The following is a 13,837-nucleotide window of genomic DNA, read 5'->3' as shown; positions in this document are numbered from 1 at the left end:
ATATATATGCTCGATAACCGAGGGCGGTCTTGAGCAAGTGAAAAAAGATTACCACTGGGAAAACAAAGAGGTAGTGATTCCTACCCCCGAGGAGGATATTACCACTCATGTGAAAGGGTTTTTAAGTGTTTACACTCACCCTTTCACGTTGGGTCCCGTCGATCCCATTATTATCGACTTATGCTGCCAATACCACATAACCCTAGGCCAAATCCACTCCTCTTTTTGGTGTATCATTATTTTGTTTTGATTCTTTGTGAGCAAGGTCGAAGGGATGTCTTTCACCCTCGATCATCTCAATAGACTGTACAGCCCCCGTCTATATCGAGGTGAATTACTAAGGCTTCAGCGTTGGGCCACAAAGGTGCTATTCTCGAGCATAGAAGAGGAAAAAGATCGAGGATGGATGGGTCAGTTTGCTCCAGTGTAGACTTTCGACATAATCCCGACCGAGAAGATGTTGTTCCCTAAAGAGTGGAACATGAAGCGTAAGCACAAACTCACATATAGCTTCCGTTTACCGTTTTGTTTCTTTTGTATTTTCGTATTGACATCCTTCCCTATGATGTAGAAATTTCTTGGGTGCTCGGTGCAATCCCGAACATTGAAGACTGGGTTCGGAAATGGGCCTCGACCTCTTCGTATGCTGAGCGCTTGTGGCACGATTTGGCCGAGGGCCGATAGGAGGCCAAAAATCACGGTAAGCTTCTCTATCCGTGTTTGATGCCTTTTTGTGAAATGTTTTCTTTTTTATTTTTACTTTATTTCCTCCCATACAGGTCTTAGAGACAAAGTTGTCATGAGGCCGCCCCCACATGGGGAAGATGAGTCCCCAATACCGGCTAAGGATAAGAAGAGGAGAAGGGCCTCGCATTCCGATACTCCAAAGCCTAAGAAGATCAAGGCTCGTAGGTCGAATAATGACAATGCCTCTATGCCCACTGAAGTAGCCCAAAAGTTACGAGATGAAGAAGATGAGAAAAAATATGCTGACTATGAACTGGTAGCTCGAAAGAGGGGAAGCTTCAAAAGCAGCTGAGCCAGTAATGGTCGAGAAGGCTCATCTTCGAACCGAGGAGATATAGGAAGATAGTCCGAGCAAAGTCCCCAAGTCATCGGGGGTTGAAAACAACTCCCTCCATGACGAACAATCGTCGAGTGTGCCTGTCCGCCATGACAAACAATCGACGGGTGTGCCTGAAGGGTCCGATTCTGAGGTCCTCTGAAAAGGAGAGAGTGCCCTAAGTATCTTGCTTGGGGAAATCAATATTGATGATTCGCCTCCCCTCCCCACATTTTCTGAAGGGCAATTTAGGGAGGCCCAGTCTACGGAGACCCCTAATGTGGGAATGGCCCACGAAGGGGATGACTTATTTCGTGCTTGCTTTACGGGGGTCAATGATGTTTTCAACCTGGATGCATCGATCATTTTTGATAAGGCTCAGCGACTCCTGAACCAGGTAGATTTCAGCCCCCATTATTAGGTTTACGTTTGCTTTTATTTCCTTTTGTCTGATTTCCTTCCTTTCTCCATAGGCTATGACGCTTCATCGGGAAGCATTTTCCAAAACCCGAGCTGAGCTGAACCAATGTGAGAATGATCTCAAAAGGCTCATAGAGGAGAGAGATACCCTTAAACTCCTCCATGTGCAAAAAGAGGAGGAGGTCAGGGACCTCCGAGCTAAATTGGAAATAGCTCATAAAGAGTATATCGATCTCATCGAGAAGGTAATGTATATTTTTGGGAGCTTGACATATCAATTTGATATTGGCGACTAACACTTAGATCCTGCAGGTTCAGTAGAAGAACGAAAAGATTGAGCAGCTTTGTGAGGAGGCTGAGATGAAAGAGGCAAAGACTTTGGGGTGGAAGAAGAACATGGACTGCCTCACCGCAAATACAGATACGGCTCAAGCCCAGTTGTCTTGGATTGAGCGTCAACTCCAAAGTGTAAAGGAGGAGAGCTTGGACCGAGCAATGAAAAATAAGGAGCTCGAGGCTCGGTTGGCCGCTGAGCTTGCAAAGGCCACATCTAAGGTAGAAAAAGTAAAGGCCGACGTAGAGGTGGTCGTTGCCATCTACCGAGCTGATGCTGAAGCTGCTCACGCTCGAGCAAAGTAAATTTCCGATGCAGCTCAAGTTCGATCATTCTGCGTTGCCGAGTATGCCAAGTCCCCGTGTTGGAGAGAGACTCTCGAAGAAATTCATGCTCGTGGTTTTGACCTCACTGCTGATATCGAGAACACGAAAGTGCTTAAGGCCAAAGCCAAAGCTTTGCTCTCTGATGATGATGACTCCGGGAGTGCAAGTGGATCCGAGAGCGGAGAAGATGAAGATGAGGCTCCCGGGAAAGATTAGGCATTTAGAATTTTTTCTTCTTCTTTTTTGGATTTTTTGAGCAAGACCCTGAGTGGCTTTTGTAAATACTTTTGTGTTTACCGTGAAAATGGTAATAACAATTAAATTTGTAAATGGGATTCTAAAAATATGTGATCTATTTTTATGCTAGTTGTTAGAGCAGATGATGCTAGGAATATGAAGTTTAATGATGAAATGCAAGCTAAAATGAGGCAGTAATCAGACCGAGAGGCCTGCTGCCCGGATATAGGACTGGTCAATGGGGGGACCTCGGGTTCGATATCTGGGTTGAGCTCGAGCTATCGGGGATAGTTGGGAATGGGATAACAGTTAGGTTATGATCAAACAAAGCTCTATATAGCCTAGGCCAAGCGATAAATAAATAACAAGTAAGAAAGCGATAAATACTAAAGTGGCCTCGAGCCAGTGAGAGCAAGCGAGTTAGAGAGAAGAGAGAGAGATATTATTGATCTTGTGGAAAAATATTTGGAGCAACATCAGACCTTTACAAGGTGGTGTGGGTTCCCTTTATATAGGAGGGGAACCTGGCTATAGTACATGGGCATTAATTGTAAAGTATGGAGATGTGACGCTTCGGCGTAGGCTTTGGATAGGCCGGCCCTGTTAGACTTAGCCGTGTGCCTAGGGAACTTCCCCTTTTGTTCTAGCCTTGTACTCCATCTTCTTTGAGTCGGGCCCCGACGAGCCCCGAGGGAGGGAACTCAGTTGTGGCTTCACGTCCTCGAGGTCTCAAGGCATTCTTCTGAAGTGGCTTGATAGCGAGAAATCAAGTCCTCTGATTTTGCCGCATACAGATAGTTTTAGCGAGAAATTAATAACTCCTCGAGCTTCTTATGGTGACGTCACACAATTATGCAACCTGTGGCGTGAGCTTCTGTGGCAATCGGGGTGCCCCATGTACTTGTGCATTTCGACATTATTTAACACACTACCGATTCCCGTTCTCCAATGTGAGTGTACCACCATCGATTCGGATTTTCAAGAGCGCAGTAATTGCATCCGCCGGTCAATCTTCCAAAGCTTTGATGACCGTATCGTTACCCCTATAAATGGGGGTGCCTTGGAGTTGATCTTTCTATCCCAGCACCTCTGTTGGCTTATTTTCCCATTTCTTCTTATCATCTTCCTCCATCCTTGAACATCATGTTAGGGTCTCATGGCCTCAAGGCCGTTCGGCAGAGCTCCCGTAGGCTGTGTAGTGGTCTGTTGCCAAAGCTTCTCTTTGTTGAGCACGACCATGTTGTCCCGCTGCTGTGGTCATTGTTATGTTTGCCGTTGCTATTGTCGTTGGCTCGAGACGATGACAGACGGGGAGTCAGTCTTCCCCTTTTGTAGACAGTCATTCGGACTACGCACCGCTGCTCACTCTCCTACCTGGGCCTGATGTGGCACTTCATCCCTTGGGTTTTTCTTTTCCCAAGGGATAAAGTGGCACTACCGGTCGTTGAGGTTGGGGCCCGCCGAATCTTCAACTTTGGCTTTGGCGGGCCATGTCTCTTTTCTCTGCCTCCTCTGCATCCCCTCCTTTTACTCTTCTTCATCTTTTCCCCCGGTGGGGACCCCCCAAGGGATTAAGCTGGGAACCCAGAGGAGGTGGCGGGCGTAGGAATCGCCCTCGAGGATGCGTCGAGGGGGGCGGCGCTTGAGGATGCTGATACCGGAGATGGATTTTGGAGGATGGATCGGGCTCTCGGGTTTCATCACATATACATCCTTCTGTTCCTCTATTTTTGTTGTAGAGAACCTCTGTAGGGCTTTGTAATTGTATGTAAGGACCCCTCGAGGGCAGTTGTACATGGATTTTTATGAATATGAATATACTTTCTTAACTTCTGCTTTCGATTCTTGCCTTATTATTGCATGCTCTCGCGCCCTTTGAGGTCTTTGAATGTTTTCCTTTGTTGTTGACCGCTGATATCTAACTCGGATGTGAGCCTTCTTTCCGATCCTCTGCTGATTGACGTGGCTCTTTTTCGAGCCCATCATCGTACCTCAGACCAAGCCCGAATTGATCCGATAGGTTCGGACTATCGAGCCCTCCGAGTTGCATGGAGATAATACGCTGCGTTTTGGAGCTTTCAAGAATGGAAACCTGAGTGAAGGTCAGTTTTGGGTACCTGGGGCCTCTTTTGAACTTGATGCAGATAGCTTTTTAAAGCGTAGGTGATATAATTTTGTTGAGGGGTTGCTTGTACTCAGGCGCTACCTCGAACTTTCCTGGTGCCTTCGTAATCCGAGCTTCGCGTGCTTATTTTTCTTTTAGAAAAAGGAACCATGAGATCGGGTACCGCCTTGAGTCGAGTGATGGCGTTGAACGCTTCATGGGTCTCACTCCGGATAGGTGAATTGTCGCTATTTCCCGCATATATGTGGGGCGGCTTCGGCTTCTTCAAAAGGCCTCACTATTTTAGATAGCTACCCTTCCGCCTTGGCATAGGGTTCTTCATTTCTTCAGGCGCAAAAAGCGTTGCGCACATTCTTGCTTTAATCTGTCGATTCTAGCGTAGCCATGGCAACTACTTCGGGACCGACCCGCCAGGGAGTGGGGAGTGCCACTCCCGATGCTCAGGATCCACAGGAGTTCGCTCTGAAGACCGTGTCTTTGATATAAGAGGAACATCTGGAGATGGTGAGGAGATACTGCGGATGGAGCGAAGGGATAACGCTGCAGGTGCTTTCCCCGGATGAGATCATTACGGACTCTGCTAATGGATTCTTGAGCGTATACCTATATCCTTTCGCATTTGGCCCCCTTGATAGGGTCGTGCTTGATTTTTGCTTGAAGTATCGGGTTACTTTGGCGTAGATACATCCATCATTTTGGCGAGTGGTGCTGATGATGAGGTCCTTTACGGAGAAGGCTGGGCTTGAATTCATGCTCAGTCACCTCGTCAGGCTGTACGGGCCCTTTCATCACCGAGGCCTGCTAACCCTGCGGTGCCGTTCGTCCATGCCCTTTGTTGTCAATGACAAAGAAGATGGGGATCGAGAGTGGGCCACTTAGTCTGTCCGAGTCCGGACGACTGACATCATCCTCGTGGAGCTCATGCCATTTCCCGAGGGTTGGAATTACGCATGTGAGTCGAGTGTCTGGCGCTTTCTCAGATTTTGCTTATAGAAAAAAATTAGTTGAGGAATTGTGCTTCTCCCTATTTGCAGCAACTTCATGGACGCCGAGCGAAGTTCTCGATCTGCCCGGCTGGGTCCGGAGGTTGGTGACCCATTCGACCTGCGATGAGCATAGTTGGCGAGCTGTATTCCGTATCAGATGGGGAGGAAGATACCAAGGTATGCGCGCACGCTGCCTTTGCCTTGGCCTTCGTATATTTGAGATGACATTTTGCCCTTTCTTTTGTACCGGCTTTGCCGCTGTAGGTACCGAGCGGTGCCTTGGGATAAGGCAGTGCTCTTCCAAAGAGGGGAAGGAGTCGTCGACCTTCGAGCTGAGGGACGATGGCGATAAATGGGATTTGTACCCGCAGTGTGGTGGAGCTTTTAATGGGGCTCAATGGGCCCGTACCTTCGAGGAGGGGCATCCCCCGAGCCTGCTATTCCCGGAGTGTCTGATTCCGGGATGGTGCTTCCCACGAGTGAATATGCTTTGCCCGAAGTTGGTTCTCCCTGGGCCGAAGGGGCAGGACCAACAGGAGTGTGCTCCACCTTTAAGGAAGTCCGCCGGCTCCACTTCATGGTGAGTTTCGGCGCAGTTTTTCTGTATTTCGCGCCCTCCTTTCTTTATCGAGTTTTTCTTTTGCAGGCCTTTGATAGGCTCAGGTCTGAGATGCTCCGTCAAGGGTGTCACACCTCCTTTTTCCTACCCCCGGATGGGTATAAGGGAGTTTTTCCAATTAAAGTGACATTATTCGAAATGGGATTATTCATTTTTTTTAGAGTCGCCACTTGGAATATTTTAATTGGTGTCCCAAGTCACCAGTTTATTTTTTTTTGAATCCCAAATCGAAGAAATTCGACTTTCCTTTTGAAGTCTGCGAACCAGAAATTCTAAGTAAGGAATTCTGTTAACTCGGGAGAAGGTGTTAGGCATTCCCGGGTTCCGTGGTTCTAGAACGGTCGCTTAAACTATTGTAATTGGCCTATTATCTGATTTAATACATATTTTAGCCTATGGTGTATTTTTAACTTATTAACAGATTTTATTTATTTTAGGAAGATTCAACGTTATTTAAAACATGCCTCGAACCACACCACATGAAATGCACCCGCGGTTCGCGACGCGTTGTATTTAACGTTGTTAAGAAATGAATTTGGGTCACATGAAATGTGTACCCGGAGTTGATAAATAAAAGAAAATCAATTTATAGAACGCGCCTAAAGCAACAACAAATGTTCAAATTAATAACTAAGTTTGCGAGGGCCATGGAAAGTTTACTGGATGGCGCACCCCGATTTTAAAAAATTAGTAACAATTATACGAGGACCATGAGTTATTCACTGAAATGGCACACCTCAAATCTATTTTTTCAAACGATGTTTGAACTAATCTTTTGAGGGCCATAGATTATAGCTTGCTTAATATGGCACGCCTCAAGCTAAATTAAAAGAGTCACGTTTAATTAAAGTACCAAAGGCAAATTAAGTTCTGTCCAAGTTAAAATCAATACATCGCTATGAGTAGCGTAAACAGAATATCATATTGGCCTAACATTTGAAAAGGGAGGGGGGGGGAGTTCCAAACTCGCGATAGTCTAAAAACAATGAATCAACTTATTTAAAAGGGAAACTGGGCTCAACGGAAAAGCCCAAAGTCGAGATTGAAGCTGCAGGGCGCATAAATAATTTAATTGGGCCCGATCGCAGATTGTAATTATCCAAGAGTGACTTCACCATCCCACCAACTAAATTGAATTAGGCTGAATGAAAATATCAAAGAAACACAACAATTGACACTGATTCGAAAGCTATCTCAGCTTGAGACCGGGCCACCTGAAATTGGGCCTCATGTCAAACCCATTTGAGGTCTTTCAGCAAGCTTGAACATCAAATTGGAATTTGCTGAGACATTTACCTCTGACCCTCATGATTTTTAATACACTCATCAATTTACGTGTGAGTTCAACACTACTTAACCAAAATTCTAGGCCATTTAAGGGAGCAGTTAACTAATGAGTGAAAATTAACAGACCTTGACTCATGGAATCAACAAACAAACAAGTAATCCAAACCATTAGAAACAAATGCATACTAAATTATAACCTTCAATGAAAATTGCCATCTATTTTCATAATTCCTCATACAATTTGGAAAGAAACCATGCAACCCTCTTCAAAGGAGTACTCAAGCCTCGAGTGCGAGACTAATTAAACTCAATTAAGCTAAATAAATACAAAAGAACGAGCTAATTACCATGGTTCTACTTCGAGATTTTACACAGTTTTAACACTTAAGCGTGAATTATTAGAGCATCTATTATTACAGATCTATTACACTTAAGAAAGAAGTAGAAGGAGAAATGGACAAGAAGCTAAATGACTTGAGCAAAATATGAAAATTAAACTTCAAACAACTAGAAATCTTTAATGAACTTCAACAGAAACAACACTTTCCATACAAAAAGCCACATTCACAGCTTCATTTGCCATTCAAATTTCAAAGAAATACCTAGAACAATAAGAAACAAACTGCAAAAACTTTCAGTAGAGAGATTAGAGTATCAGCAGCTTCTAAACGAAAGCTAACAACAGTTCTCAATCAGCTACCACCGTCTTTGAGACCAGAAAAGAGTAATCCACTTGAAATTTAAAGAATATCCAAAGAAATATGAAGACAAATGCAATGGAACAGTGATTTACAAAAAGCTCTATCAGTGAGGATCTTTTTTAGCCGTTTCTAACTTTTCAGGTTTTTCCATCTCTCCCTATTTTTTATTGATAACCAGCCTTATATAGAGGACCTTTAGGGCAGCAGAATTGGTTTTAGATTTACCATTTACCCCTTCCCTGATTTTTTAATCTTTTATTTTAAACCCCAAAATTAAAGTTTGTTTGTTAAACCAACCCCAAGCCCACCTTCCTAGAATTTTCCCCAATCGGTTAGGAAAGATTCCCCTTGCCCAATTTCCTAAACTACCCTTTAACCCTCTGCTATTTACCCTCATAACCTAACATGGGTCAGATTGAACTAAAAACCAAACCAAGAAAGAAAACTTGGGCTTACCCGGCCCAACAGGGCCAAACCAATCAAAACAAAAGAAAGACAGGGTAGTAGACTTTGAGCCATAACCTTGAATTTTATTGATTTTAATTATCAAACAAGACTAAGAAAATTGTGACCGACTATTGAGCTAAAACATGCTGAAAATCGATTAAACAGTCGACAGCAAATGAAAGCAAGACTGAAAAGTTATTGCCCTAAACTTAAATTATCCTAATCACATAGAGCAACTAAATAACCAACAGTTTAGATGAACAAAGGTTGGAAACTAAAGAGAGAAGTAGAAAAACAAACAAAGAAAAAGAAATACCCCAAGGAGCAGAGGAATATGAAGAAACGATGGAAGAAAAGAAAGGAACATGAAAGAAAGAAACACAGAAGTAGGCAGAAAATAAGAATAAAAGAAAAAATTACCTAATTGACTTGAATAAACTTCGGCCGCTCCGATTTAACCAAAACCAATGTTAATCGCTTGTTTTTTGTCAAGAACAAATGAACAACATTAATTTTATGTCAAATCAACCCTCGAAACTTGAAAACTTAGAGCTCTAAACCTTGCATGCCATAGATCCGTGGTAAGGCAGTTTTGGGGTTTTAGGGCTTGGATCTGAGATCTAAAATTTTAGCAAATGGAGAAGGATTCGAGGGAAATTGTCTGAGGTTTCGGGAAGAGGGGAGGCCAGGGATCATGGGGTGTAAATTTGAAAGTGGTTTGGGGTGGCGCCGCCACCGGAGGTGGTGAGGCATTTTAGGGCGGCATTAGGGTTCTTCATGTCTCTGAGTGGAGACGATGAATGACAGAAGAGGGGTGTTTGGACTAGGGGGATCCTGGGTCCGGGCATTCAAATACTTAAGGAGCCTTAGTTCTAGTCCGTTGGATCAATGTGATCCAACGGTTGAGATGGGATAGGGGTAGAACGGTGTCGTTTGGTTAAGCTGACGACTGGACTGAGTTAGGGGTGTGGTCTGGGTCGGATCTTGAACGAGTTTGGGGGGAATTTAATTGGGCCTGGTTGAATTTGGCTTTAACAGCCCTCTTCTTATTTTCTTTTCAATTTTCAAATGTTTTTTTCCTTCTTTTCTTCTTTAATTAATTAAAACAAAAATTATACTCTCAAATAAAAATAACTTACAAAAGTAAACTAATTACTTATCCTAACATTTACAAAATTAAACAACTCCTAAATTAAAAGAAAAACTATAAAATTTAAAATTAAAAGGTTAAAATGCAAAGTGAGTCATTTTTGTGATTTTTCATTTTTATAAAACAACTAATTTATTAATTAACCTAAAAATATAAAAATAAATCCTAAATGCAAATGCAGAGTATTTTTGTATTTTCTTGATTTAAATAAAATTGAACATGCACAGAAAAATGCAAATAATTAAGAAAATTCTACAAAACTCCTAAAATGGCAAATAACTAAAAGAAAAAATCTATATCCTTGGGATTTTGTAGGAGTAATTCATATAGGGCAAAAATTACGTGCTCACAGCTGCCCCTCTTTGCTCGGAAACACGAAGAGTTTTCGTGCAAAGATAAAGCGAGCGGATACGAGCAATTTTTACCCGTTTGAATACTCCGTGGGGAAGCACTTTTGAAAGATTTGACCGCACCCTGCTTCCGCGGTTGCCTACATATCCTTGGCCATAAAGGAATCATGTCAGTGTAGTTCGGGATGTTTTGGTAGCTGGGACTACCAGGAAGCTGTGATTTCACTGTTGCTGTTGCTGTTATTGCTTGCTGAACCCCTTATTACACCAACCCAAAATAAAAGAAGCTAGACTAAACTATGATCTATGAATTACAAAAATCCTATCTACATCTTCAAACTTGATCTTGCAGTTCCTGTTGCTCTGTTGAATCGTACTCTCCAGGTGAAATTCCTTTGTTGCTGACTTGAATTGCATTCTAAAGTGCTTTTCCTTTGTTCTCCAGGCAGGCGCCTGATTACTAAACTTGATCCGTCTTCCTTTGAACATTGCTGCTTTCCTGTTGTTCTCCCGGTGGGTGCCTGATTACCAACATTTGAATTGTATTCCTTTCCTTCCGAAACTTGAATTGTTTTCCCTTTGTTTTCTAGGTGGGCTCCTGATTACCAATACTTGAATCGCTCTCCCTTTGTTCTCTAGGAGGGTGCCTGATTACCGACGCTTGAATCGCTCTCCCTTTGTTCTCTAAGTGGGCTCCTGATTATCGACACTTGAGTTGCTCTCCCTTTGTTCTCCAGGTGGGCTACTGATTACCGATGCTTGAATAATTTTTTCCTTTGTTCTCCAGGTGAGCTCCTGATTACTGACGCTTGAATTGCTTCTCCCTTTGTTCTCCAGGCGGGCTCCTGATTACCAAAACTCCAACTGCTCTTTCCTTTGTTCTCCAGGCGGGCTCCTGATTACCAAAACTTCAACTGCTCTTCTCTTTGTTCTCCACGTGGGCTCCTGATTGCTGAACCTAAATTATATCCCTTTCCTTTAAAACTTGAATTATTTTCCCTTTGTTCTCCAGGTGGGCGCCTGATTGCCAAAACTTCAATTACTTTTCCTCGGAACTTGATTTGTTTTCCCTTTGTTCTCCAGGTGGGGATCCTGATTGCTGAACTTGAACTACTTCCTCTTGCGACTGTTTTTCCTTTGAACTATATTCCCTTGTTTCTCCAGGTGGGTACCTGATTGCTTGAACCATAACGGTTTTCCATTCTTGAAACTTGTGTTGTTCTCCCTTACTCTCCAGGTGGGTGCCCGATTTCAACAAAACAGACAAAACAAACAGAAATTTTCTACCCTAGTTTGGTAGCTTGGCATATCTGTGAGTGTTAATTGAATCATGTTACCAAAAAATCTCAAAGAATTTTAAAAGCTAGATCCCATTATCCAGGAGGGTCCTGAAAATTTCTAGTTAACTGACAGTTTTTAAGCTAAATGATATTTCCTAAAGGTATGACTTCTGCCAAATCTTGTTATCTGTGAAAATCTTAAATTAAATCCCATTATCCAGGAGGGTCCTGAACATTAAAATCAAATCTCATCTTAAGAGTGACAACTTCAAGGCTAAATTATATTTCCCTACGGCAGAACTTATGCTAAATCTTTTTATCTAATAGAGGTCTTATATCTAAGTCTCATTATTTAGGAGGGTCTTAAAAATTTCGAATTGAATCATATCCTAAGAATGAAACTTCAAAGCCAACTTATATTTCCTCAAGGTAAAACTTATGCTAGATCTTGTGATGCATGATTTGCATTTTAACTAGGTCCCATTGTCCAGGATGGTCCTGAGGATTTACGGTCGAGCCTGCCTGGTACTTGCTTTCTTTACGAAAGGTTTCTCCGAAACAAATGGAATTTCTCTGCCCCTGTTTCAAATCAAAAAAAAATCTTGTCAATTTAAAATGTGGTGGTTAGTTTGTGGCATTCTTGCTGAAGGTGGCCTCTCCACTGCCGTGCTTTGCTTTGATTGGTTGTCTTGAATTGGCCAAGAACCATTTGACTTTTTGACTGACTCTCACCTGCAGGACCTTGGATAACCCGAGTGTTCTACGCCCAAACCGTTGTTTTACATTTCTGACCTTTCTACCTGAACCTCTGTATTTCCCACAAGATTTCTAAACCATTCGTCCAATGGAACTTTTCTCTGACACCTTATTTCCCACTTTACATCATGCTATCTTTGGTATGCTTTGGCCGCACTTTGCTTTGTGCAATTTTGGAAGTTGGTAGTAAGCTTTGAAATCCCTTCTCACTTGCTCAAACAAAACTGATATTGGAAAAATCTTAGAGAAATAAACCCAAAAGAAATGAAATGCAATGACTTTGAAAGTTAGGAATAAAGAAGAAAAATCCAAAACTGGATGACTGTTTGAAGGGGAAAAAGAAAAGAGACTTATCTGAGCGGAACAACTGGCACCAATGATCATGACCTGTATTTCGGATTAATCAGCCCAGCCTATTCAACCAATCATCTTTTAGTTGTCATACTTTATGCCCCAGGATTTCCATAACCCAATTTCTTCACCAAATCACTGACCTTGTTCGGCTTGCAGTGCCCTGAAAGGTTTTCACCAACAAACCTCTCTCCTTTGTTCATCCCTCAACTCCCGTTGCCTTATGGTGCCCACGAGGGTTTTCACCAATAAGACTCTCTCATTTTGATTTCTCTCAGCTTCCCATAACCTTACGGTGCCCGTAAGGGTTTTCACCAATAAGACTCTCTCATTTTTCATTTTTCCTGCTCAGAATGGAGTGTTGCCCCTAACATGAATCACTCCTACTTGCTTGACTTGGCATCTCTCGAAGACTGACCGGAAGGTCTTTCTTTGGACCGTAATGTGGGTTTTTGGATAGGGTTGGAAAGAAAAGGTATTACAAAGGCTCAAAACAGCTTGAATATGTTCAAAATTACAACTTTTGGAATCAGATCTCTTACAACAACCACAACTTCTGCCCTAGTTTCTTTGCTTGGGGATTTTTGAATTTTTATTTTGATGGGACCAAACCATGAGGCTGCCTACGTATCCTTAAAAGAAATCAGGTCAAACATAGTTCATGTCATAGGAATTGCTTTGTTGTTATTACTTTTCTCTTTTCTTTTTTCTTTTCTCTTTTCTTCTTCTTTTTTTTCTTATTTTTTTCACTCTTTTCCATTCTTTTCTTTCTCTTTTCTCTTCTCTTTTCCTCTTTTCTTCTTTATTTACCTTTTGTGTCCGTGTTTCTGAACCTTTCTACTGATTCCAAAAGAGGGGTATAAAAGAAAATAAATAAGGCTCAAAGGGGTAACAAAGGATAAAGTGTTTAGATAGCAGAATAAAAATGCCTTCGTCATTCCAATCTTCAAAACATGCAAAATACAAACAACAATTATACAAACCAAAGAAATCATACATAATATCTTTTGACTGCATCAAAATTGATAGCCATATCTACATATTTGCCTTCTATATCTGTTAAATATAAAGCACCATTGGATAATACTCTCGTTATGATGAATGGCCCCTGCCAATTTGGGGCGAATTTGCCTTTTGCTTCAGCCTGATGTGGAAGGATGCGTTTCAATACTTGCTGACCCACTTCAAATTTTTGGGGACACACCTTCTTGTTGTACGCTCTTGCCATTCTCTTTTGATATAGTTGGCCATGACACACTGCTACCAATCTCTTCTCATCAATCAAACTCAATTGCTCCAGACGGGTTTTGACCCACTCATCATCATCAATTTCGGCTTCAGCAACGATCCGAAGGGATGTGATTTCAACTTCTGCGGGTATCACTGCTTTTGTGCCATATACCAA

At 42.4% G+C, this 13,837-nt stretch overlaps 1 protein-coding gene across 1 annotated transcript; it reads left to right on the top strand.

Annotated features, from left to right (window-relative positions):
- The first annotated feature begins 274 nt into the window (after positions 1-274).
- LOC138885268 (uncharacterized) lies at positions 275-2,122 on the top strand. Its single transcript, XM_070166201.1, has 4 exons — positions 275-410; positions 780-1,003; positions 1,537-1,728; positions 1,826-2,122. Exons 1-4 carry the CDS (start codon positions 275-277, stop codon positions 2,120-2,122), a joined length of 849 nt encoding a protein of 282 aa, XP_070022302.1.
- Positions 2,123-13,837: the final 11,715 nt, after the last annotated feature.

Source organism: Nicotiana sylvestris, chromosome 2 (genome assembly GCF_000393655.2).
Source record: "Nicotiana sylvestris chromosome 2, ASM39365v2, whole genome shotgun sequence".
Lineage (NCBI taxonomy): Eukaryota > Viridiplantae > Streptophyta > Magnoliopsida > Solanales > Solanaceae > Nicotiana > Nicotiana sylvestris.
The sequence above is the reverse complement of the archived record's forward strand: the minus strand, read 5'-3'. Positions and strand labels throughout refer to the sequence as shown.